General features: G+C 44.2%; 1 protein-coding gene across 7 annotated transcripts in view; it reads right to left on the bottom strand.

Moving 5' to 3' along the window:
- The window catches only part of CARMIL1 (capping protein regulator and myosin 1 linker 1), a 308,332-nt gene that overhangs the window by 114,050 nt on the left and 166,304 nt on the right, over window positions 1-27,978 (bottom strand). For all 7 annotated transcript variants that reach the window (XM_053223218.1, XM_053223219.1, XM_053223222.1 and 4 more), the window contains 6 exons: window positions 19,883-19,969; window positions 12,188-12,291; window positions 9,545-9,622; window positions 9,334-9,410; window positions 8,334-8,438; window positions 3,214-3,283 (listed from right to left, as the gene is read on the bottom strand). In XM_053223218.1, the coding sequence (XP_053079193.1) occupies window positions 3,214-3,283; window positions 8,334-8,438; window positions 9,334-9,410; window positions 9,545-9,622; window positions 12,188-12,291; window positions 19,883-19,969 (521 nt within the window). The remainder of the gene's footprint in view (window positions 1-3,213; window positions 3,284-8,333; window positions 8,439-9,333; window positions 9,411-9,544; window positions 9,623-12,187; window positions 12,292-19,882; window positions 19,970-27,978) is intronic.

Raw genomic sequence — 27,978 nt, 5'->3', positions numbered from 1 at the left:
GCGGTAGCATTAGAGGCATCATCAGGGCATGATGAATTTGTTCAGTGCCCACATCAGAAACTGTCTAGTATTACAGCTCAGACAGGTCTATCAGCCCCTCATCTTGAGTGAGTCATCTCTGTGGAAATGACTTCCAAGACGGCACAGTGCTAGAAGTTTCACTGCTCACCACCACAGGTGGAGAATTTGTCTGATCATAAGGGAATATTAAGTGCTGGATTCTTGCATGATTTTGACTGGCATGCTAACTAACAGTAAAGGGGTCTGTGTCACTATGGCTAGAGAGGGCATGAACAGAAAACAGATACACATGTGTCATTTTTTTTAAGTTTATTCATTTATTTTGAGAGAGAGGAAGAGCACGCACAAGTTGGGGAGAGGCAGAGAGAGAGAAAGAGAGAGAGAGAGAGAGAGAGAGAGAGAGAGAATCTCAACACTGTCAGCACAGAGCCCGATGTGATGCTCGAACTCACAAACATGGTCTGAAGTGCATAATTTTAAACTTCCAAGTTGGTGAAAAACTTTTTCTGAGAGCACTACATAAACCCTGAAGTACTGAATAATTAAAGGGTAGCAATGAATGCCAAACTGCCAAGCATTCTATGCAGATAATACCATAACCCCTAACGCCTTTACAGGACAGATTTACTAGACCACGGAGAGGAGTAAGGTGAAATGTCGTTAGATTCGGACACCTGTCTGTAAGAAGAAAAATGTGGTAACACAACTTAATTTAGAAAAATAATTTTGTGCTTCACCAATTTCCACGAGCAGCACTATAACATGTGACTTTATCAAAATGGCCACCAGGACTGTGATTCAAGGATTAAGACAGTGGGAGATCGTGGTACCACGGTAGTTTTAGGGGCTCCCATCTCTGCACTGCTGCTGTTATCATATAATCCGTAAACGAGTGGCCAAAATGAAGTTGTAATTGTCATCACCATAATGGCCAGCCCTACCATCAGAGAGCAATCACTTGATCTGGATTCCTGGCTTAATAAGAGGAAACTTATAAAGGGAAAAGTCTACTAGCCATTTGGTAGAACCCTTTAAAATCGCCAAGAGTCTGCCATTTTTGACCTACAAAAATGTTGATTTTACGTGGTTCACCAAATACAACCGTCTTTGAAAGTTATTCCCGGTGCGATTACGATGGAGTTTACAGAACGAGCTACAGAGCAAGGTGTGTTCTTTGGGCATATGGTACCGAACAACTTATTTGAGAAGAAGATGTCCAATCATACGTAATGTTCTAATAATTACCTACGTAATTAACAAGAATCAGGCAGGCATACTTTCATTATGATTCTGCCATTAGTAAACTGGATTATTTCGGCTTCTTTAGACCTCAGTTTCTTCATCTTTAAGTATGGGAACCAGATGATCATTTACGTCCATTCCAGTTTTGATCAGATAATTAAATGGAAGATGGCATATTGATAGCAATCACTGTATTTAATCAGGATAGTGAAACGTTTGGGTCATTGCTAATTTAGTAGTGTGAGCTAACAGAGCAATTAAGGTGACACCCACTGGCGTTTTTTGTCTTTTGATAGCGTAGCCCTACCTATCTCTGTTCTTCTCCACCCCCCCATACAAAAATTTTTATTTCTGCCACGTCCCTTAGGAAAGTACTGGTGAACAATGAATTCATACCACCAGACTTGGTTTCTATTATATAGTCTGTCTTTATAAATGTAAGAACACCGATTTACACATTAAAATTTGACGATGCAGGTTTTTAGGGGGTTTGTGGGTTTTTTTGTTTTTTTCTGGCTTTTCTTTTTTCCCAAACAAAATGACTAGTAAATTGCACCCAGTCGGTGTCCACACCAGCTCAGAATTAGGAAAAACCAAAAATCCTGCACTAACAATTTTCCTGGTATCATCTCATCCTTGCCAGTTTCTAGACTTTTCAGAGAGGTACAGCATGCTCTGCAACATTCAGCGTTGGCTTGGCACCTGGCATTTTGTTAGGAGCTGAGGGAAACGCAAAATGAACAGGACGCAGGAGCATCCTCGGGAAGTGGCAGCCTCACTGGGAGAGCACGCACGCGCTAACTGAACAGTTATGCAGGACGCCACATGGGTCAGCGTCCAGAGCACGTCACCATGATTAAACAGCAGACGATCAGAAGAGAACAGGATCACGAAGGGCCGAAGCATTCAGGGGAGACATCCGACCGACAGATAAACGACAAGCGCAAACAACCCACGCACGTCCCAGATGCCCCAGGAAGCACTTTGCAAAGAAGGGCTCCTTTGAACCCCGTAACAAGCCCCCGGAAGAGGCACTGATGTTTGTCTCCATTTTGCGGACGCAGACACTGAGGTTTCACGCTATCATCTAACTCATCCGGGACCACAGAGCTAGTCAAGGCCAAACTCCGATTGAACCCCAGGAGCCTGATGCAGGCACAAAGGAGACTGGATTGGAGCTAGATCCTTGGACGGGGAGGCCTCGGGGAAGAAGAGGCACACGGCACGCCAGAAGGAGAGAACAGCGGGCCCAGAACAGGAACGAAGGGACCTCACCTCCAGCCCAGACAAGAAGAAACCAAGTCTGATGTGCTGGGTCAAGTTGGGCCCCAAGGGGACCACCCAGTTTGTACCTGGGCATTTTCTGACTGATCTCCGCACAAACTCAGAGTCTCAAGACTGAAAACGCTCAGGCACTCTCTAAAATGTAGAGGCTTTTAGTCGCAATTCGTCTTTGTGTTCTTTGGTAGGAAGTGTTTGGAATGGCTGTAATAACTGTCCTGTTTTAAGTCAAGATATTAAGAAATAAAAATAACACGACAGCCGTTCTCTTGGACACTCTCTGAGTCCAAGTTACATTACACGCGTCTGTCCCTTGCAAGGGATGTCGTACGTTACATTTTTCATAACAGTAAAGCTAGTTTATGGCTTTTGTATCTTAAGGCTTCGTCATAAAATACTTAAGCAACTGGCCCTAATAATACATAAAAAACAAACAAAAGACAACCGAGTCGTTAAAAACACACTTGAACGCTTTCTGAATGGTGTTCCGCGGCTGTTTGTAAATAAAACTTGCAAAATACAAACCATCGGAAACATCTATAACGTGCGTTCCTCTGCTTCACTTACACCTTCAGGAATCACAGTATCGCGCTTTCTCCGGGAAAAAGACAAAGCCAATTTTGAGGCCATTATAATCGCTTCCAGTGCACACTCTAAACGGGCTCTTACCTCACAGTTGCTGAGATCAAGGGAGACCCCCTTCAAGTTATGATTGGAAGCCAGGCCCAACAACAGTGCTCTGAGGGGAGAAAACACGAAAACACACGTTAGACGCGAGTTAGACACGGTTTGCACCAAAATATGTACACGTGCCGAATAAGGCCCAGAGAAGGGGGGACACATTTCTGAGTCACAGGCCAAGCGCCAAGCACTGAGCACCATCTCAGTTTTGAAAAGGCCGACTGTTGGGGCGCCCGGGTGGCTCAGTCGGTTGAGCGTCCGGCTTCGGCTCAGGTCATGATCTCACAGTCTGTGAGTTTGAGCCCCGCGTCGGGCTCTGTGCGGACAGCTCGGAGCCTGGAGCCTGTTTCAGATTCTGTGTCTCCCTCTCGCTGACCCTCCCCCACTCATGCTCTGTCTCTCTCTGTCTCAGAAATAAGTAAACGTTAATAAAATTAAAAAAAAAAAAAAAAAAAAAAAAAAAAAGGCCAACTGCACGTCTGCCTCCCAAGCCCAGGGAGGAAACGGTGCTGTAACGTTCTTCCTCGGGACGCGGTGCAGGCCCGTTACGAATACGAGTCCGGCAGGCCCACCATCCCTATGCACGTACACCCACGGTGCACCTAATTGCACATTGAAGTTAGACTGTGTTCATCACAGATCAATTCCCACCTGCGTCTGCTTGAGAACACCTTTAATATTGTGTAGAAAATTATTAGGCAATTGTTAGTAGAGTAGGAAAGAAAGCATCTGCTGATTTGTCCCTAAGGGAGAGGTTATGAGGGAGTTAAGCTCCACGGTATCCAGGGTGGGAAATTACCGTCTGTGGAGAGGGGTTTTATTTTAAGCACCTACAGCAGGAGGTGAGAAGAGCACTGGACATGAGGCACAGGTCTGGGGAGGGCCCAGGATCCTGCCTGTCTGTCTGGCTACGACTAGCCGGTCTCGGGACAAATCACAGGGGCGCTGTGAAAAGGGATTTATCCGTCCGCACACTCAGGAGGCCGGACGAATGACGCAGATCTCGTCTCTAAGAGAATGCACCGGCCCTACTCTCACAAGTCAGTCCTATAACATCGAACAGGCCTGATGCAAAAACTTCCCACGTGCACACACATCCGTAAGTCGCACTGAAGGGACACAAGGCCTCAACCTGGCCCTGGGGGACACACAGGTGAGCCCCAGAGGCCTCTCGCTCTCCAGCAAGGGAAACGGGCAGGTGTGCACATCACTGTAAGAGGCAGACAGGAGAAAGCGACAGGGGGTGGGACCAAGACATCTGCTCGGCAGGCATATCCACCTGTTCTCAATGTTCCCAGGAGAAGGACCTCCACCCGGTGTGCTCCAAAAATACCCGGGGCACGAGCCAGGTGGGAAGGCACCTCTTTCACCCCAGCCTCTGCGATCCCCTCTCTGGTGACCCTCTGGCCTCATCCACTGAGCAATGCTACCACAGTGCATGGAACCCACCGGTTCAGCAGCTTCCGGTGAGAACAGCCCATCAGGAAGGAGGCTGGAGGGGAGCACCTTTCTTCTCCTCTCCTGATGCCAGTTGGCCAGCCCCTTGTTCTAAACGCGGGCCGACGAGAGGGGCTGGGCAGATATCTGCACGCATGTTCCTGGTCGATTATTAAATAGCCTCTCTTTCCCTAAAAAGTGCCTTCCCCTCTTTCCTTCTTGGTGGTATTGAGCAGCTGAAGGCACTTGGGACCTAGAACCACATGGCCCGTCTAGAGGTCCCGCCTCTGTACTGACAGTGGGGTGGCTTTAAGGACATCACAAGTCCCTCCCTGTCCTCTCCTGTCTCAGGTGCTCATCAGCAAAATGGGAGTGTCAGCCTATTACCAAAGAGGTCCCTTTGAGTTCTACCATTTGCGAAGTTGCTAGAACCTAGCCACGTATTTGAACACTATGGTTTTACAATGCTTAGATGGAAGGGAGATTCTTCCTACTTTTCCCGTATGTAGACTAAGGCCGAGGAACCAATGATGCGCTTTAAGATACTTAACTACAGTACAGAAGGCCCGTGATGAGGACGTAACGGCTCCCGAGACTGGTAAATACCAACCAGCAACAGCAACTGCCCTCAGTTGAACAAAACCAAACTCGACAACGAACGGCAAAGCCCAGCACGCACTGGGGAAAACCCTACAGCGGGAAGTGCGATTACTTTTAACCCAGGGATGGAAAAACCGCCTTAACCGTTATCGTCTTCAATCCTCCATCGTTAGTGCAACACTGGCTAAGACAGGAATTTGTATTTAACCTCACCCGCCCTGGAGATGAGGTGCTAGTTATGAGTTCTCAGGGGCACACATAATGGGTTTATTAGAAGTCCACAGTCGGGGAGATGGGAGAAGGGCACGATGTGATGCGGGGTGAAGAAGGGCACAGACACATGGGGACCAGGGGGAAGAAAGCGCAAGCGCGAGCGGTAAATAGGAACTCGGGCCTCGCTCTGAGCAAGGAGCGTGCTTGGGGCGCACGTGAACCTCGCTATTCTGAAGATTTTAGCAAACGCGAGGAAGGGCGCCCCCACATTCCTTATCGAAGGCCCCAAGTGCTTCACCGTGGCTGACCAGTCTGCAAGCGAGGGCGCCACTAGGACATAAGCAGTCCTATTCTGGGTGTCGCTTCTGAAGACCCCCCAAATGGTGGGACCCGCCTGCAGAATACTGTTCTGTCCCAACTGGGAGGGCTCTCTCAGAAAACGGTGTGTCCCTGTAGCATAGCCTCTTAGGGCTGCTGACCCCCGGTCCTTCAACACACCAGGGTCTCCGTCCCCCACTCCTGGCACAGTGGACCGAGGCGGGGACAGGAACGTACAGAGCCGGTGGCAACAGGGGGCTCTGCGATGCGCCTCCCAGAACCCTCTCTGTGGTCACTTCTCAGGGGTGGCCTTGACTGAAGGCAAGTGCCTCACCCGGGGCCACGTCTCCTTCCAGACGTAGACTACCCCAAGGCTGGTCAGCACGGGAACAGAAAGGCCCGGCCTGTGTCTCCTACGTGCTACGTGCCATCCCCAAGTCGGCTCCTCTGGAAACCTGACCTGCGACCATGACTTTGGGCAAATTACTGAGCTTCCTGGGCCTCTGCTTCCTCAGCAGCAAACCAGGAATCAGAACACGGTCTCCCAAGTGCCATTGACACTGCAGGTGCCAGCCCACATTCAAGCAGCCGGTTCAGGGTCTAGTTCAGGGTCACGCTCTGCAAGCTCTCTGCCATCCCGCCCCCTCACAGGGAACCCCGAACACCTCGGTTCTATCTTCCCCAGTGTCAGCATCACATTAAATGTATGTACAGAATTTTGCCTACAGAATCTTCAGCCACGAAGCCTTTTCCCTCACACGGAAATTTTCAGTAGTAAAACACAGAATGGACGAGGCTACCGACACGATTAAATGCTCACATAAATAACAACAGGTCACAAGATTTAACAATTACAAATTAACGTTGAAATATAATATTTAGAAGTCTCTATAACAAACGGTATAGGAAATCCATGGCTGTGGTGTGGAATATTCTATAAAATCAATTACACTAATCAACAAAGAGCTACTCTGTATTTCACAGGGATCAAGAACACGGAAAGAACGAGAATACTGTGCACCTGTCACCAAAACGGTTTGGAATAAGTGGTTCTCCAGTTGGTACACTGCGGGCAAGGATCACGACCGGATTCACTTTCTACCCAGTGCCCTCCTTGCATCTGGGACACTGTGAATGCTCCATAAATAGCAGTGGAATGAATATGTAAATGAGTGTGAGTAAAGTATAATGGTTCCCCCTTTAGAATATTGATCGTGCTAGTTTTGTTAATATCCACACAAAGAGCCTCATCGTGAGACTTTTTTGGCTTACGTTTATGGACCTCTAATATATTAATTCAATGTGGAAAAAAAAAGGCCTGCCATACTGTCGGTTTTTTGTCTTTGCACTTGCCTAGATCTACTGTTCTTAGGGGCATCCCTTGTTTGAGTCTTAAGGTGCCATGTGAGATACCGCAACCAGGACTCTCACGCCTCTCAAAAAGAAAAAGGGCACCTTACGACTTAGATAAAGATTAATTTTCTAGTAAGATGAATAGCAAAAATCAATCGTAACATCTCATACAAATGACAAGGGAAGCCGGCTGGGGAAAGGAGAAATCTGTGCGTGCACTTGAGCATATGTGACAATGTACGTACTCGTAACTACTTGAAAATATGTTCTTTAGTCTCAAAGAGAATTTGACTTCATAGCCCTTTTCCTTAATTGCTGGCAATGCAGAACAGAGATTTCAAGGATGTCAAATTAGCCTCGAACCTTATTTTACCTCAAGAGTTTAACTTCACCACCAGGCCCCCCACGAGGGTATTACCCATAACCTAAGATGGCCGCTAAGTAAAAACATGAAACAGCCTATACCGACCTGGGTAAGTCAGGAACCACAGCACCTAAAACCTGACTCTGTTGCATACACACTGTGTATAGAGGTTACTATGGTTAGTAGAGATATGTAGAATAAATATTAACTGGAACACATATATACACACATGAATATACATCAAACGGGCCCAACAGAGGTTAATATAAAGGCAGTGGTACCTGGGAACACAACTTCTAAGAAAGTCACTGACAACTGCCAAGGTCACAAACCAAAGGAAGATTTTTTTTTTCATAGAAGATGCAAATAATATCAACAGTGCACGAGGTAGGCAAAAAGAATGTAATCTCTTTTTGTGCCCCGAAGTGAAAAAGGGATTTTCATCCGCCTTGTCTGTCTTAGGATTTTGTGTCTTCTTCCCTTCCCTCAAGCACATTCATAATAACAAACAACTTGAAACGCTATGGGATGGGGGGAAAAAGAGAGAGAGAGAGAGAGGAAAACAAACCACGAGAGATGCTTAACTATAGGGAACAAATGAGGGTTGGTGGAGGGAGGCGGGTGGGGGATGGGCTGGATGGATGGGCACCTGTGATGAGCACTGGGTGTTGTATGTAAGGATGACTCACTGAATTCTACTCCTGAACCCAATACTGCATGGTATGCCCACTAACTAGGATTTAAATAAAAACCTGAAAAGGAAAAAAAAAAAACCCAAAAGCCAAAAACCAAGAGCTGTGGAGAACATGAACTAAGCACTCACTTTAAGGGCTCAGGAGACAGTTTGGTGCCAGAAAGGTTCAGCTGCATCAGAGACAAGGAGCTACTAAAAAACTGCTTGAAGGAGGGGGGCACTTCTTTTCCTTTCCTGAAAAACAAAACGGGAGGGTCACAGGAGCAGGGATGCTTCCGGCCCGGTACCCCGCTTCCGGCTTGGCGAAATTCCCCGTTGGTTACTGGGACTCTGTGAAATAACCTGGGAATCCATTATATTTTCGGGAGAAAATCAAAGGTAAGAAGAAACAAAATGTCTCAAAGCCAAACAAAGCCAACACCATCAAAGGAGTGATGTCAGAGAAGCTAAGACATTTCATAAAGTCCTTAAAGCTACCGCTATATTCTTTGTAGCCAACGGGCTCATTGTGTTTTACCCACAGATCTCCACTTGTACAAATTCCAACACATTCATCTGGGGATGGCTATACTCATTGTTCATACTTGCTTCCAAGTTCATTGTTGAGAAGTACCTTCTAAAAGAGTTTATACTGTGGACGCCTGGGTGGCTCAGTCGGTTAAGCGTTTGACTTCGGCTCAGGTCATGACCTCACAGTTTGTGAGTTCGAGCCCCGCATCGGGCTCTGTGCTGACCACTCAGAGCCTGGAGCCTGCTTCGGATTCTGTGCCTCTGTCGCTCTCTGCCCCTCCCCGGCTCACACTCTTCTCTTTCTCTCTCTCTCAAAAATAAATATTAAAAAAAATTTTTAAAGAGTTTGTACTCTATTAAGGGACAGTGCCCGTCCACATAAGAGCAACAGTTATCAGACAGTTCTCGCAGGCAGACTGGGGTCACCGAGAACATCAGACTACCGTGAGAAAAGATACAAAAACTTGCACTTTTAAGGCTCATATTCATAGATGATGGTTTAAGGTCACCTTCCTTCACGCACAACACGCATCCCTCATCCCTCCATTTCCACCTCGCTACAACCTTCTCTGAGAGGAAGGCAGTCCTAGGTGACAGTGATGGAGGTACAAACCCATACCGGTGAGAAAAGACAGCTCTGGAGAGGTTGAGCACAGCTAAATATTGAAGGCATCCTCGGAGAAGAGCTGTACAGACCTGAAAAAGAAAGAAGGCACTCTTAGTTCCAAGTATTTCTAGATCTAGGGGAATATTTTGTTAGAGAGAAAGCCCTCTGTATCCCGCCCAAATGGCTGTTCTGGGACCGCCAGAGCAATATCAAAAAATATTACCATGTCCAGGGAACATTCGGTATTGGATAAATCCAGGTGAGCAATGGCATTTGGCTGGGCCAAAAAATTGTACATGGACTTGAAATAAAAAAACAAACAAACAAAAAAAACACATTAGGATCTGGAAACACACACACACAGTCAATATTTTAAAAAGAAGTTGCCCAAATCCTCCCGTATCCATTCTCTACTCTTCCCAAGAGGATTAGCAGAATTTAATGTCATTCCATTGCCTTCCCTGAGAGCAGTATTGCAAAGAATATTTAAAATAAAATTATGTTTGGGGCGCCTGGGTGGCTCAGTCGGTTGGGCGGCCGACTTCAGCTCTGGTCCTGATCTCACAGCTCGTGAGTTCGAGCCCTGTGTCGGGCTCTGTGCTGACAGCTCGGAGCCTGGGGCCTGCTTCCCATTCTGTGTGTCCCTCTCTCTCTGCCCCTCCGCTGCTCACGCTCTGTCTCTGTCTCTCTCTCTCAAAAGTAAATAAACACAAAAAAAACCCACTTTTTTAAAATAAAATTACGTTTGAGTTTAAAAAAAAAAAAGCCAAAGGAACTCTTGGCCACCAACCCCCTTTTTGTTACACATGACTTAGTTTTCCTGATTAGCTCCATTTTCATCATTTTGGAGCGATGCTAATTAATTGTAACTGCTGAGATTAAAACATCACCTGCATAGCACTCGCCCTATCAAAATGCTAATCACTTTTGAAAGTGTTCAAAGATCCACCAACTTCAGTTTGCACCCTAAGATGGTCTCAGGCTGTACTCTCTTCTGTCCAACACCGTGATTTTTCTATCCTTAGTTACTTCCAAAATCTAACAAGAAAGGTTCTGACGGCACTATTCGCTTAGGTTTAATCTCACATAGAGCTAAGACACGTCAGCTTTCAAGGGGTCACGGTGCCTAAAGTCTCTCCTTATTCCTGTGCAAGAACATCAAACAAGTTTAAGAGCCCTGTTCTTCTCTAATCGCCCCGTGTTGAGTAGAAACTTCCAGAGTCCACGATAACCAACCGAGTCCAAGCTCCCAACACCAGGCAAATAGCTAACGGTCCTGTGCCTCACTGGATGTCACCAGGTCCTTGCAAAAACAAACAAGCTTACGCTGAGATGCCCTCGTCCTTAGCAAAGACTCACAGTGCAGCAGCTTGGCTATATGATGCCTGAGAAAACTCCTCTCTACCAAGGAACTCAGAAAAGCAAATGACTAGCCTGTAAGTACTTTCACTAGACACACACACAGCAGACTGCATTATGAGAAGTTCTGATTCAGAAAAATAATTTGCTCTCGCTTCCCTAAAGATCTCTGCTTCTCTCAGGCTTTGCCTGTGGTTTTACTCCCGGCCACCAGCTGGGGGAGCTCTAATCACCCTCCATTGGTGACAAGACCCTACTTGGCCAACACTCCTCCAAAGAGGCAGGTCCTGCTAGGCTGCTGGCCCTGAAGGCACGGGGCTGGGTAAGCCCCTCCCTGCACCTGCTGCAGGGATCCCAGAACATCAGCCTGTCTGGGGCTGAGGCCTACTCACCCAGGCCTCATCATTCTACTTCTTCCCCAGAGGCAAGCTGGGGGACAAGACCCACTCCTGGCCAGAGAAAAAGTCCTGAGCTACTTTGCTCTCTTGAGTGACTACTAATGCCCCTATGTTAGCAGAGTCTTTTTATTTAATCTTCAGACTCTCTTTTATTGCTCTCTCTAGTCCTCTACTTTGTAACTGTAATGTGTTAGTGGTTTCACACTGGACTCCTTGTTTCATCTTGGGAAGGAGCACATTTACGAATCATCACTGAAGGTGACAACTAAAATGGGGCAATGCATGGAAAAAGCCGTGGTCCCTCAGGGGAGGCAAGTGAGTGGCTCAGCTGGTTAAGCGTCTGGCTTCAGCTCTGGTCGTGATCTCACGGTTCATGAGTTCATGCCCCCGCGCTGGGCTCGCTGCTGTCAGCCCAGAGCCTGCCTCGGACCCTCTGTCCCCATCTCTCTCTGTCCCTCCCCGGCTCACACTCTCAAAAATAAACAAACATTAAAAAAAAAAAAAAAAGTCACGGCATCCCAGGAAACAGAATTACTTAAAATGATTTCGAGTATCAGGCAGAGGGGAAAAAAGTCCTACAAAAAGGACAGTGGCAATCTTCCTTGCCTTACAGGGAAAGCCACACATGAGAGACGTAAGAAGGCACGCTCCAACTTCCTTAAAGAGTGGCTCCAATTTATTGTCGACTCTCCACTCACCCTACTATGTTTGTGGAATATAGGAGAGGACTTTATGCCCATATCCTCCTCCAACTAACTATTAAAAAACTCACCTGTCTCAACAGTATTATCTAATGACAAAATCATTCAGTTTACATTTCCAATCTCTCTTATCAACTTTCATAGGCGCAATAATGGTTCAAATGAAGAGAAAAGAGGTCCGTCAGAAAAAGCATATCCAAAAAGAATTTGTAGTTCAGCAACATTAAGTGAAGGGGGTAAATATACCTGTGTTAGACTACACTTAATTAAGGAAGGCTCTGGAATTTTTCTCTAAAACAGCTCGTAAGCTCATAACTAAATGATGTGAAAGTGTTATAAGGGGAGATGAGGAAAGCCATGTTTGGAATACAGCGTCTTTGAACCTGCCCGTGGGGAAGGAAAACCTACCGAGAGGTCATCTCCACGGAGGACGTTCCCTGAGAGGTCGAGATGGGTAAGGGTGGTGGCGGTCAACGGGTTGGCACTGAGGAACTGAGAAAGGCTATTCACCCCTGCAACATGGAGAAGATCCAGGCTCAATATCCATTCCAGGGAACACAATGAGGTTTGGGAGTTTCTATACATGACCCAGCAGCCACATCAAATGGCAGGACTGAGGTTACCCACAGGTACCGTCCCCAAAAGGTAGGAGTATCTTCTTTTGACATCCCCTCAGAAAGAACAGGTTATTCACAGACACAGCCCTCTCACCGAGTAGGGGAAAGAGACAGAATTGGCTTCGTTCAGCTCTTCTTCTGATGTGGACGGGAAGGATTTGACTTTGAAGTCTTAATATGATGCACACAAGTCTGACTGGTCATTTCTATCTTTCTCTTAATTCTGCTAGGTGTTCCTGACTTAGTGCACAGGATTTAAGTGAGGTGGGTACATATTGCGGTACTTCAGCCTATTTAAAGTACTTAGAAGCTGGGAGGGAGGAGCCAAGATGGCAGAACAGCATGGAAGTTTTTTGTGTGTCTCATACCCATGAAATACAGCCAGACCAACACTAAACCATCCTACACTCCTAGAAGACTGGAGGGTCAACACAACAGTCTGCACAACCTGAACCACAGAATTCAGCAGGTACGCGGCACGGAGAAGTGACCTTGGGGAGAGAGAAGGCGCAGGAAGGGAGGTGCTTTTGTGAGTGGAGAGAGGATGGAGACTGGGAGAGGGAGAATACGGGAAAAGCCCCCCTCCCCAAAAGCCGCTGGAGAGAAAATGGAAAATTGGAAACAGCTGCAGGGACTAAACTAAAGTACTTAGAAGCTAATACTGGATGTAGATCACTGGTCTACCTAATATATTGTATACGTACTCAGGGCAAAATTCAGAGGGAAATGAATTATTACAAAGAGCGAAAAAAAATGATCGGTATACAATGTAGGAAAGAAGCGGAAAGAAAAATGGATAATTAACACTCCATACACTGCTTACACATGAAACGTAAATGGCTCAAGTCAAAGTCAACTGAGCTGAACCGAACGGGTATTACCAACCTCCAAAAACAAAGAATAAATACACAAGGAGGGCAAGAATGTTCCGTGAGGACAGAGCCACGTTCTTTTCTGTGTGGGTAACAGTCATGGCCTGTTGGCCTTGCAGTAGGCAGCTCTTCATCAGGCCGCTTCTCTCCAAGAGGGATGAGAGGCTCTAGGAGGTTCCCACTGCATACAAAATGGGGGCCCAGACAGTCTGGTGGCTCACTGGGCTTCAAAGAGGTCAACAAACACATCAGCACTGATGCTCATTCTCAAGGTAACGGGGACATGGGATACGGCAAAGCTCCTCACGTTTCTACAGTTCACGGTTCCAATCTATGTATTTTGGAAATATGGCTATTTCTAAATTGGATGCACATTTGTAATTCTTTTTCCAGTAACATTCTCCTTGAAAACCCCAGCCTGTCTTAACCACCCTACAGGGAGACAGGGAAGGGGGTGTTCGTCCACCTCGCACAGAGTCTTCCTCAGGAGAAAGGACGAGGGTGGGGTCTTCCAACGACAGCCAGAACTGGTCACAGCGGCAGGCTGCAGCCAGGCGCTCCAAGAAAGAAGCAGAGGGTTCCAAATACAGCCCCACCCCGGAGCAGTCCTCTGCTCTAACTTTAGAATGCCTGGTGTATCGTACTGATGAAGGGGTTATTATCTTCTCTTTTGGGTAAGACTAGGTAGTTACAAGAACCCACTGCAGGACGTGCCTGATAAAGGCGAGTGAGCCACTTCTCAAAGGTGAGGGTGCACTTGGGTACGCAGAAGGAGAAGACGCAGAGGTGTGGAGGGAAAACATCCTAGTTAAGTCCTGGGGGTGGGGGAGAAATTCTTGGTGGTCAATTCAGCATTTATTTAGCACTCATAAAACATTTATAACTGCTGGGGATTGGGAAATAAACATAAATAAGATCCATTCGTTACCCTCAAAAACTTCCAAAGACCATCAAGAAGGAAAAGGAATAAATTCCAGCATGAAACATCAGACTACACAAGAAATACCTATTCACTGCCACAGAACTTTATCGAAAGCCTACTGCCGACCAGGCATGGGCTCCGGAGGCCCAGGGGGTCCTATCTTACCCTCTAGAAGCCAGTGCGGTGGGAGACACAGTCAAGTAATCACAAGCCGGTGAGGTCAGTACCATCAAAGAGGTTAAGAAACAGGTGCAGGGCAATGAAGAAGCTGGAGATTTGATGAATTACGCGAGATAAAAGGAACTTGTAATGGACTCTAGAAGGTGAATTTCTGAAGGTAACGCCTACGATTCTTTAAATGACCAACTTCCTTCAGTCTGCACTATTCCGCAGCGTTAGCGTGCCTCGCAACGGCGTAACCTGGAGAATACCAGACTCTCTCTCGTCAACAAAACCATTTGTAAAACCACTTCCTGAGGGAGGTTATACCAAAACTTGAGAAATAAATTCCGAAATCAGAAGGTCAAATTAGTCTCGACAGCAAAACGCTCCTTGATGAGCACGGGTGCTTGGCAGCAGGCCAACATCTGAACGGAATCAGGAGAGAATTACGTCCTCCGCTCGGCTCTGTGCTCCCAAAACAGAATGAAGGACTTCCTCTCCCACCTCTTGAGGCCACATCCACGTGAGGCCCGTGTTAACAAGCACACTAAGAGCAGGAAATTACAAAAATATAGGATGGAAACAATCAGGGCTCTTACAGCCCAAACTAAACACAGATTTACATGCCGTTCTCGATTCTGGCCATCTAGTGATTGTGACCGTTCTTTGTATTTATTATTGGAGTGTTTACAGCTGGAAAAAAGGTGGTACCAGATGGCCCTGCCTTGACATAATCTGGCAACCAGCAGGACATTTACTAGAAATCCAGAAAACTCTCATTGAGCTAACATCTGAGGAAGAGAAAGGGTATTTGGAGACAGTGGGGATGTCATGGGGAGATTTAAAAAAAAAAAAATCTGTCTTGAATTATGGAGCCATGAACGTAAATGTTTTCATAGAATTAAAATACAAACGTTAGTCAAATTCAGCAGAAGATTAAAACTGCAAAGGAATCTGAGTTATTGTGAATCTGCAAACCTTTCAGATACAATGGGAAAAGTCTGCAAGAATAATGAAATCCTTTTAAGAAATCCATTAAAAATAAAATCCCCAGCATTTCAAGATATCCATCTTAGGAAGGGAAGCGTAAAATCATCTGGGCCACAATATCATTAAACAATATTAATTCTCAAAACACGCATTTTATGGCAGAGAAGAGAGAAACATGGCGTGGTGACCTTTACTTGTGAAGGAAGGTCACCCCCAAGGAAGAGGACGGGGCCCCACCCACTCTCACGACGCCTCGCCTGAGACATAGGAACACAGCGAGTGGTGGCATGGAGGCACCCCAGACCCCACACTTGTCCTTGGGACGATAAATGATCTCCACATCCCCCTGTTTCACAGTAATGAACACATACATTAAAATAAATAAATTCAAGTTGTTTTTTAAAAGTACCTCTATTCTAAAAAAAGAGACCACACAGCATGGTGATTATAGTTAATACCGTACTGTGTACTTGAAAGCTGCTAAGAGTAGAATCTTAAAAGTTCCCATCACCTGGGGGAAAAAAAGATACAACTATGTGTGTTGACAGACGTTAGCTCGACTTACTACGGTGATTGTTTCTTCACAATAAATACAGATCTCAAATCATTACGTTGGACGCCAGAAACTAGTATCATGTTATATGTCAATTATACCTCAACAAAAAATGAATAAATTTTAAAAAGTTACGGGGCATCGGGGTGGCTTAGTCATGTAAATGTCCGACTCTGGATTTTGGCTCAGGTCATGATCTCACAGTTTATTGGGTTTGAGCCCTGCGTCGGGCTTTGCACACTGACCTCACGGAGGCTGCTTGGGATCCTCCCTCTCTCTCTGCCCCTCCCCTGCTCTCTCTCTCTCTCTCTCAAAATAAATAAATAAAAAAAATTTTTAAGTGACACCTCTGGACACATGATGAATGATTAATACTTTTAACATGTAGGGAATTCACATAAATTAAGAAAAAAGGTTAATATGGCAAACAGAGAGGCAACGATGGATGGAAACTAGCAACTTCCTTCAAAAGAAAGACACGTGACTAAGATATGGGGGTGGGCTAAGGCGGGGGGAAGAATACACCTAAGCACTAAGAGAAGAAAGCAAAATTAAAGTATCAGAACACTTTGGCTGATGTGATTGACAAACAACGAAGGAGAACAGCATCAAGTGGCGGTGGGAACGTGGAGATTGGTGCAGATAACTCAGAGGACAGCTTGACAATAAACATCAAAAGAAAGCTTTACAAAAATGCACACCCTTTTTGATCCAGTAGTTCTATGTAATTTCTCCTAAATAAGTAACAAATGATCGATAATAACACAGGGAAGTCATGTGAGCACTGTGTGCATTACTGAAGAATTAGAAACCAAGTAAACGTATGGTCACAGATCATTTATGTAAAGTAGGGAACGTCTTCCACGCACTGGAACGGTATGAAGCCCCTGAGAGTAATCAAGGGTTTGCGGTCACAGCGGATCACAATACACTCCTGGGTGGGAAGAAAAGTTTATGAAATGGTAAGTGTAGTGGAATACCATATGCGCACATGCGTCTGTACGTAGGCATAGAGATAAACTACATACAGACAGAACAGTATGGAAGCATGGGCGCCGAGCTGTCAACAGTGACAGTCTCGTCATGGTTTGGTGACGGCATTGCGAGGAATTGTGGCCTTCTTATTCACGCTTTGCAGGATCTTCTAAGTCTCTGCCGTAAACTGACAGTGCGTTGATGATCATCAGAAGGTTTCTACGAAACGGATTAGAAGTAGAGAGTGGTAACATCGTGGGCCCGCACTCAGCTTGATGATCTCTGGACAGCTTCAGGCATCGGCCCAGGAAACAAGGACTCCTGGAAAAATGTTCCCCTTTGAAAAGTCACCTTGGCGCCTAAATCTAAATGTCTGCACGTGAAATCATGGGGCTTGCACAAACCAGCCCAATTTGAAATCATTCTTAGAGTTAACTGTATGGTCGGCATGGGTAGGACATCACCAAGGGACCACTGTGCTCTACCTGTGACATATTCGGTAAGAACCCGCAATGGCCCAGCGCCAGGGACACGGCAACGCATGAGGCAAAGCCCTGACCGTCCGGAAGCTCCGGGCTAGGACACAATCAACACACCGTGGGAAACATGCTAAAACAGGAATTTGCCAAGGGCTATGGGACAGAGAGGGAGGAGAATCTGACTGCGCGGGGTGTGACTGAGAGAAGGCTCCAAGGAGAAAGTGAGACACAAGCTCAATCTTGAGCGGGAGCAGGAATTCACCAGATCTGTGCGTGCGGACACCGGGGTTGAAAGCATGTGACAACATGTGACACAGCAAGATGCTGCGGATGATACCGATGATGGTGGTACAGGCCCCTGTGCCCTCTGTATGTATATTAGCTACTTGGTGTCCCCGCCTCTGATGAGGTAGCTACGCTTAATTCCATCTCACAAATGACGTAAGTGAGGAACCAGGCCCTTGCGAAGACATGTTCGTGTTAAGTGAAAAAATCAGGCCCCCCAGGCCCCCTGATTGAGAACTGACACTCAGGCCCTCCGCATACAGCCCTTGAAAGACAGTGATACGTTTAAGAAATGCCAAGTCTTTTGGGGCGCCTGGGTGGCTCAGTCGGTTAAGCGTCCAACTTCGGCTCAGGTCATGATCGCACAGTTCGTGAGCTCAAGCCCCGTGTCGGGCTCTGTCCTATCACTGTGGAACCCACTTCGGATCCTCTGTCCCATTCTCTCTGCCCCTCCCCTGCTCGTGCTCTCTCTCTCTCAACAATAAACATTAAAAAAATATATGTTAAAAAAAAGAAATGGCACATTGTTCAATTCAAGAAACTGTCATTAAACACGACCGTGGCCCAGGCACTGTGCCAGGCGCCGGAGACATGGAGATAAGAGGGGACAGGGTAGCCCCTTTCTAGGAGGGGAACACAGCATTTATATAGTAATGTCAGATGCAGAAGTAATAATGCGATCAATCGTGTGTTGTAGAAGTAACACAAAGGAAAGAGCACTTCTACTGAGGTCACGGGAAGAGGGATATGTCTCAGAAGAGACAATCACAAATGAGTGTTTTATTAAAAAAAAAAAAAAAAAAAAGCTGAAGCTCTCCAAGAATTTAAGGTGATGTGTGAGAGAATAGAAAATACACATATATTGGTCTCTGCCCCATTCCTGGCACAGAGCTCCCCAAACCCTTGGAATTTCCCAACTCATAAGAGCACTGGGGACATCTTTTGTTCTAATGGGGTGACCCTGGGTGGGATCCTGGATGCGGCTGGTCCCCACAGTGACCAAACCATGATTAGAAGCTTGAAATTTTTAAGTTCCTCTACCTCCCACCTCCAGGAACAGCGCTGGAGACAGAGTTAGTCATTGATCACGTCAGTTTGAGGGAGCCTCCCTACAATGTCAATAGCACAGGTTCTGGGGACTTTCCAGGCTGGCGAACACATCCACACCAGGAGGGGGGAGCACCCCAGCTCCACAGACGCTCCTAGCTCAGGACCCTATCAGACCTCACCTGGTTGCTCCTCTGTGTCCTTCATCATATCCTTTAAGAGACGAGTAAACACGAGTGCTTCCCTGAGTTCTGTGAGCCGCTCTAGCCAATGAATCAACCCCAAGGTGAGGTCTCTGGAACTTCCAATAACCTAGGCTTGCAAATGGCATCTGGAGGGGAATGGGAGCAATCTTGTGGGACTGAGCCCTTAATGTGCGGGCTCTGATGCAACCTCTGGGTAGACAGTGTCAGAACTGAGTTAAATTGTGGGTCACCCAGCTGGCGTCACAGAGAATCGCTTGGTGTGACTGAAAACCTCCATGCATCTGGTGACCAGAAGCATCAGAAGGGAAGTGCTTGGTGAGAGTAGTCAAGGAGGCAAACGGGAAAGAGAGATACGAGATACGAAGGAGGGAAAAGGCAGGTTTCCCTGTATAGGAAGAGAGAGAGACTTTGCAAGCAGAAGACAAAGCAGGTACAAAGGCACAATGCCTGCAGCAGTATTTCGAGCATTACAGGGGTGCTAACGTGGAAACGTTAAGAGAACGGGCAGGATTTGCTGAGCAACTAGATCCCGGAGAGGAGGGTAAGTGGGGTCAGAAGAGAACCTGGCAAAGGAAAGGCCATTTCCAGAGCAGGAGAGAGGGGGTACAGTTACAGTGTGACTGGGCAGAGACCATCCATCTGACAGCAGGTTTTTAAGGGGGCGGGGGCAGGGGAAGCAGAGGGGAAGGCTGAAGTCCTTCCAAGGATGAATCAAGAAAACACAACCAGCTGCCTCTGGGAATGTGAGGCCGGAGGAAGCAGCACTCCCTGGCTGAAAGTGAAGAAGTTATAAAGACTGTATTTCAAAATGATTCTCCACTCTGAAAGCATTTCGCCTTAGACAATGAGCACTCCAATTACGGAATTTCTTTATCTTGTAACAGAGAACTGTGATACGTATGCAGGTACATAACTGAGTAATAATTCTAACTTTTGAAAGGTAGCATGGTGTAGCAGAAATATCACAGACATAAAACAAATAAGATATACTGTACCTTTAGGTGACAATGAGGTTTTAGATAAATTTAAATGCTTTAATCCCTTTGGGAGTTTGGCAAATTGAATACTTAAAGAGGATACACCTGAGAAAGGAAAAAAAAAAGATTATTAACATTTTCAAGTTCTCAGAATTGCACTCGTTTTATAAGGACTAAAAATTAACCTAAACTTGATTCCAATTTAAGTGGAATCATTCTTTCTTTCTAACATCAGACTTTATTTTCTAATTATCTACCATCACACATCTTTTTTTTTTTTCATCCTGCGGAAAGGATAGGAAAAAAGGAAGACTGTTCAATTAAGCATAACAATATCAAAACTTTACCATTAGAGATGTGTTTCTTTGAACTGCAGTGTTACCCTCTTCTCTATAGTCCTATTTCAAATGCAAATACTCAGGAAGAGTGACATAATTGCTTCTTTTTAACCTGTGTCTTAATGAGTTGATCACTCCTCTGGGTGAGCACATGCGTGCTACTTAATTATTGTCAAGAAAATGGTATAACGTTAACTATTCAGATAACAGCTTCACTTTTAGCACACGGATTCCAATACTTAATTAGCTTCTAGCTAACATCCGCAGACAAAGCATCTGAGTGTGTTTATCTTCTTAAAGGTGGGCTTTGTAACTTGAAAATTCACAGTATCAAAAACCAGATAGCCTCTAAATTGAAAGACCAGACCGGGAAATGGTGAACCCTAGTTCATCCATTCAAGGATTGCAATGACGACAGACTTTCCCTGGGAGGAGTAAGTGATACGTGACTCTATGTCCTTCTTATAGGTCTTTGAACCAACTTCCTGCTACATGTGAGTTATCACCTTCCCAGGGGCATGTCCCTGGGAAGGTTCCTGAAACAATATTAACCATATGGTCTCCTAGACTAATTCTCAAATTCCATGCGCTGATAAGGAAATACCAGGCTCGTGGCTGCCCTATTATATAACCCCAAATTCTCTACACATTTTATCAAAGTTTATCAAGAAGTAACTACTGTAGAAAGAATCTAAAGGTCATGCAGCTTGACTAAGCGTCTAGACAGGTGTCTCGCCAAGGATGGTGGGAGTTCTGAGAGCCCGTATTTACCTCCCCATAGCATTTCCCAAATAAGTTTGAAAATCACTGGATTGGGGCGCCTGGGTAGCTCAGTCGGTTAAGCGGCCGACTTCGGCTCAGGTCATGATCTCTCGCTCCGTGAGTTCGAGCCCCGCGTCAGGCTCTGTGCTGACAGCTCAGAGCCTGGAGCCTGTTTCAGATTCTGTGTCTCCCTCTCTCTGACCCTCCTCCGTTCATGCTCTGTCTCTCTCTGTCTCAAAAATAAATAAACGTTAAAAAAAAAATTAAAAAAAAAATCACTGGATTAAATTATGTCAAACGGGTCTTTTTTTTTTTAATGTATTTTTAGAGATTTGAATATGCTAATCCATATTGTTAATTAGAAAGAGGGAGCAGGCTATTTAGTTGACACTTTCTTGTAAAAGAATGTGTCACTTATAAGTTAACCGGGATAGAGGGAAAAGGGGATCATTCTATTATTTTTTTAAAGTTTGAGCGAGACAAAAACAGCATGAGCAGGGGAGGGGCAGAGAGGGAGGAAAACAGAGAATCCCAAGCAAGTTCCACACTGTCAGTGAGCCGAAAGCAAGAGTCTGACACTTAACCAACTGAGCCACCCAAGTGCCCCATGGGAGTCACTTTAAAAGTGTAATTAATCCAAAAGGAAGAAAAGGAGAAAAAAATAACAAAGACAAAAAGGGAAAAAAAGAAAACAGACATATTATAGATTGCCATACAGAAAAATCAATAATTACAATCAATGTAAATGTACTAAATACTCAAAACAAGCAAAAAATTGATTATCTAAATAAAAATATCAGATGCTTTTTTAAAAAAATTGTTTTAATGTTTATTTATTTATTTTTATTTATTTTTTCAACGTTTTTTATTTATTTTTGGGACAGAGAGAGACAGAGCATGAACGGGGGAGGGGCAGAGAGAGAGGGAGACACAGAATCGGAAACAGGCTCCAGGCTCAGAGCCATCAGCCCAGGGCCTGACGCGGGGCTCGAACTCACGGACCGTGAGATCGTGACCTGGCTGAAGTCGGACGCTTAACCGACTGCGCCACCCAGGCGCCCCATTAATGTTTATTTTTGAGAGAGAGAAAGACAGAGAGAGAGAGACAGAGTGCAAGCAGGGGAGGGGCAGAGAGAGAGGGAGACACAGAAACCAAAGCAGGCTCTAGGCTCTGAGCTGTCAGCACAGAGCCCAATGCAGGGCTTGAACTCATGAACCATGAGATCATGACCTGAGCCAAAGTCGGACACTTAACCGACCGAGCAACCCAGACACCGCTCAGATGCCTTCAAGAAACAGAAATGCAGCACGTGTATTCAGAAGCGAACCTAGAAGCATATAAAAAGATGTAAGCAGCAAACGCTAACCAAAAGAAAACTAGTATATCTGCAATAATAAAAGACAAATTAGACTTTAAGAGGCATAGACACAATTGAAGCATTTCACTAATAAAGAAGATGTAATAATTTAAAATCTGTACGGTCTGAAGAACACAGTCTCAAAACGTATAAAGTAAATCCAATGGTAACAACAGGAGAATACATAATTATATACACGCATATATGTGTGTGTGTGCCATACCTCACAACAATGGGAGAGTTTTAAACACATCTCTGTAGATGATAAAATGGACACAAAAAGGGTATAAAGACACAGATCATGTCAAGAACACAATCAAAAAAGACGTATATTTAAAACACTGTACCGAACAACAGTAGAATACATTTCTTCAAAGTCCACGTGGAGCCTTTATTTACCAAAAGTGACAATATCCTGAGCTCAACAAATAATACAGAGGATGTTCCTTAACTACTGTGAAATCACAAAGCATATTCTCCAAGTGCTACCACTATTGGGAATTAACATAGGAATTACAGAAAAAAGATAATTAGAAAAATCCCCAAATAATCAGACCTTAAGCAATATATTTCCAAATAACAAACGAGCCCCCCCCCAAAAAAAGATTTCCAAATTCTTTTCCAAAAATGGAAATCTTAAAAATATTTTGATTTAAAATTTTTAAAACTATGATATCAACATTTTAGGGATACAATTAAAGCCATGCTTAGAGTAAAATTTATACTCCTAAATACTTATGTTAATAAGAATAATAATAATAAAGCTGGAAACTAATTATCTAAGTATCCCTCTCAAGATATTTGTATTAAAAAAAGCAAACTAATCCCCATTTCATCCCCAAAAACGGGAGAAAAAAGGGTAAGAAAGGGAAGAAATCTATTAAATAGAAAGCAGACATAAAATAAGTGAATTTAACAAATCCTGTTCTTCAAAAAAAAACTAATAACATTAATAAGCCCCATCAAGACTGGTTTAAAAAAAAAAAAAAGGAGAAAGAGAAGGATCAAACTATCAAACTGAGAAGTGGAAAAAAGAAAAAAAATACCAGTAGAGATTCTACAGACATTGCAAATATAACTAAAGGATGTTAAATTTTTTCTGTAGGTCAAAAATGTATCGTTTTAGAAGAAATGGACAAATTTGTCATGAAAAAAACAATTTACCAAAACTTACATAAGGCGAAATACTCTCAATACTCTTTATCGATTCAAAAAAATAAATGCATGATTAAAAACCTCTCCACAAAGAAAAGCAAAAGTTGCCAAATATAAAAAAAATGTATATTATATAATGCTATATTTATGAAGTTCAAGAAGAAATAAAGCGAACCTATCCTATCATAACAGAAGTCAGAATCAGAGCCATCTTTTCCGGGTGGTAGAGGGCAAAACACTAGGGAAGCTTGTGAAGCACGAGTAACGTTCTACGTCTCATTCTTGGTAGTGGTTCCTGCAGAGTGCTCACTTTGTAAAAACTCATTAAGACGTAAACTTGTGATCTGTGGACTTTTCTGAACATACGTTAGGCGTCAGTGAAAAAATTTACTTCCAAATTTAGGCATGGAAGGTAAGAAGGGAGGAGAAAATGTAGATGACCATGGGTATGGCAATGTCTCTTTAGATACGACCCCAATGGCACATTCCACGAAAGACCTAACTGACAAGCTAGACTTCGTTAAAATTAAGAAGTTCTGTCCTGCAAAAGGCAATGTCAAGAGAATGAGAAGGCAAGCCACAGAATGGGAGCAAATGTTTGCAAGGACCGTTATCCAAAATACACAAAGAGCTCTCAAAAGTCAACAATGATAAACAACCACTTACAAATGCGCCAGAGACCCGAACGGAACCCTCACCAAAGAAGTTACAGAAATGGCAAATAAGCATATGAAGAGACGCTCCACACGCTAAGTCATCAAGGAAATGCAGAGTAAAGTAACAGTGAGATACCACTACCCAACTATTAGAACGGATTAAAATCGTTAGAGGCTCATCGACTGTCACAACCGTGCCACTCTGACGGGACGCTGATAACTAGGGAAGCTATGCATGTGCAGCCAGCAGTGGGGGGTGGGGGGTGGAGGGGGGCAGGAAGAATATGGGAAATCTCTGTACCTTCCTCTCAATTCTGCTGAGAACCTAAAACTGCTCTAAAAACAAAAAGTCTTTTTGAAAAATTAGGTATGGAATCTGGAAAGATACCAGATACTCACTTTTAAATTATGATAAGACTTATCACTGCCCTACCCATGACCAATTCTCTTATATACTTTTTTAAGCAGGTGCTACCCAGCAAAGCATATGCTAGGACAATGTTTTAAAAAGAAAATAACCCAAACCCATATCCCATGTCTTCAAATTAGGCTGAAAAATATGTTAGATCAATGTTAAAACCTACCATTCAGCTTCCAATTTGCGGTGCTCAGGTTGACTATTGGGTTGTTTTCCTTTGTTGAGAAAATGACCATTTTCTACATTTTCACTAATTTCTTTTGTGTCAGACATGCCTGCTACATCACAGAAAACCACACATGCATGTAACTAGACACAAGGCCGGAATAGAGCAATTATTTTACACCACTGGTGACACCACCCATGTGTTCATTCCTTAACCAACAACTATCTTCCAAAAAGGAAGGAAGAAAAAAAGGAGTAAACAGCCCAGCCATATTTTTCTCTGGAAATTGAATGACCGCACCATAAGTAACGGAAGTAATAAAAAGTGAAGCTCCTGAATTAGAATGAAGGTGAATAAAAGTCATGCTTGATAATTTACTTAAAAGAAAAAAGCAGGACGAGGCCCCTGGGTGGCTCAGTCGGTTAAGCGTCCGACTTTGCCCCGTGTCAGGCTCTGTGCTGACAGCTCAGAGCCTGGAGCCTGCTCCGGATTCTGTGTCTCTGTCTCTCTCTCTCTGCCCCTCCGCAGCTCACACTCTGTCTTTCTCAAGAATAAATAAAACATTAAAAAAAGTTTTTTTTTAACTTTTTAATTAAAAAAAAAAAAGAAAAGAAAGCAGGAAAAAGGTGAATAGGAAAACAAGCGGACTAACGATGCAGAAACAGGACAGTCTGTTTCAAGTAGTTTTTGTCAAATTTCAGACTAAGCTACCAGCTTCTTTCTTGCTCGACAAAATATTTTGTTTTAATGTGCTAGGCATCCGTAAGTCATAAATATGTTACACTTCTTCTTTAAAGAAATGCCCTTGCTAACTGCAAACGGAATAAAAGGTATAAATGGGTCAGCACTGTTCATTTTGGTTTAAATACAAGAATGAAATTGAGTTTTTATTGCAAGAGAACTGACATGCATGCAACATGCAACATCCTATCGGTTCCGGGTGTACATCATAGAGATTCAATACTTTTACCGATCTTTGAGCAAAGGTAACAACAGATTATCACACAAAGGATCCTCTTCCTTCCCGGCAGGCTTCAGAAACAGTCTCGGCAACACGAATACAATGAGGGTGGCTGGCGGCCAAAATCTCAAGGAAAACAAAAAAATCAACCCGCCTGGTACTTTTCTGAAGCCACTTATTCAAGAGTGCCAGGGAACAAACTGATCGTGGAGAAAACATTTCCCCACTTAAACAAAGGAGAGAAAAGACGTTTCAGTTTTTGGCCAGAACTACTCCATCCTCTCCCCAAAATAAAGCAAAACATAGCGTTCAGAGCTGTGAATTAAAACAGAATTTATCTCTAAAAGCTTTTTATTTGGGGACTTCATGAAACGGATTGCCCTTTTGTGATTTTTTTTTTAAGCGCGTGTCAAATTTAGAAAGAAAAACGGCCTAATTTTTATGGATTACCCTTCTTGTGACTTTCTTTTAAGTGTGTGTCAGATTTAGAAGGAAAAATGGTCTAATTTTTACTTTTCCTTTCCAAACAAAACTATTTTGGCTTCCTCTGCTTCAAAACATGTATGCTAATAAAAAAAGTAATTATGAAATGTTCAGTGTTATAATCTGCCATCTGATGTTATTAACTTACAAAGACAGGAAATTAAATGTGACACGACACATTTAACCTATTAATCACGCATGAATTTAAAAACCTATGACAAGACCATACAGAATTCTAACACTTGGATATCCTAGAATCAGAAGGGTGCACCTGGTAGACGAAAAGGTTGAAGGAGGTCCTTGTTAAATGAAAACACCAATAGGAACAGTTTAACAAAATCCCCCATGTGGAGTTCTAGCAAAGGATGTGGATAAACAGAAGACCTCGTTCTTGTCTGTCAGAAAGCATGTAGATTTGAACGCTGGAGACCAGAAACACTAAGATAAGTGAATAAACAAAATACAGGCCAACATTTCCATTTCAAAAATAAGGCGGAGAAAAGGAAAAGTTCAAGAACTAGGAATACAGGAATAAAAGACCAGTGGGAAAAATGGAGTCAGTGTACTGAACTTTCGAACACTCGAAAATCCAAAGGCAGGCGGTGTTTAAAAGCTTGCTTCACCTGGTGTAACCTTAAAAATAGCAACTAAATATGGCTGACATCACGAATCTCAAGAAAAGTCCCTTCTGCTCGGTAGGTGTTGCACACAAACCTGGTATCTTGAAATATTAGCGTGATTCAGAAAATTTACTGCCATGCTATGGAATAAGCCAATGTTTTCCAAGAAGCACACATAAAATTCTTTCCTTCCGCTTCCCAAGGAAATCTAGACGGCCACATCAGAAAATCACCACCACGGGATTAGAGACTGACTGGCCGCTTGGTCGGCTGATATTCTGGAAATCCTAGACCAGAGCCTCACCGACTAGTATCAGGTATGACTCCACAAGCTTTGTCCAAACCGTGTAAACACAAGATTTCCTCATTTATAAAAAGAGGATAATAATATTTGTATGGTTTTACTCCACGAGGCTATTTTATGAATCAAAGGAGGCAGGGAGGGCAAACATTTGTTGAGTGCCCAGTATGTAACAGGCCATCCTTCTCCCTTTGTGTGTATTATCTCATTTAATCCTGAGAACACCTTTAAGTGCTAGGTACTATTAATATTTTCAAGATGAAGATACTAAAGATATATGTATCATGACGAGCACTAAGAGACAGAATTGCTGAATCACTATACTGTGCCCCTGAAACTAACAGAACACTGTACGTTAACTATACTAGAATTAAAATTTCAAAAAAATAAAACAAAGATGAGGAACCTGAGACACAGCAGTTAAGTAACTTGTCCAAGGAAACTCGGCTAGGAAGTGGCAAACCCGGAAATGAACCCATGTATTTTGATTCCAGAACCCACTGGTACACACTGAGAGATATGCAAGGTGGAAAGCACCAAAAAATAGAAGCGGCAATTCTAGAATCTGTTTGTCTTGTCTTATGCGAAAGATCAAACCAGGGCCACCACCATATGGTCGGGGGGGGGGGGTGGGGTGGGGTGGGGGGGGTGGGGAATCTGGGTACCTCAGGTCAACATTTCCAAAAGAAAAACATTCTGAGACAGGATTCGAGATCATCTTTAAACAAAATAATCCAATTTAGAACAAAGTGAGGGGAGGAAAGGGATAGACATTCCTGACAAGGCGGAGACCATAAAAACGAGGGTTGCTGGGAGGGACAAGCAGGAAGAACAGAACACGGAGTCTGTAACAACTAAGGAAGTCAGGCGTGTGGAATGAGCCAAGAGAGGAGAGC

The sequence above is a fragment of the Acinonyx jubatus genome, chromosome B2 (genome assembly GCF_027475565.1).
Source record: "Acinonyx jubatus isolate Ajub_Pintada_27869175 chromosome B2, VMU_Ajub_asm_v1.0, whole genome shotgun sequence".
In the NCBI taxonomy this organism is placed as follows: Eukaryota; Metazoa; Chordata; class Mammalia; order Carnivora; family Felidae; genus Acinonyx; species Acinonyx jubatus.
This window is presented reverse-complemented; position numbering and strand designations above follow the sequence as displayed.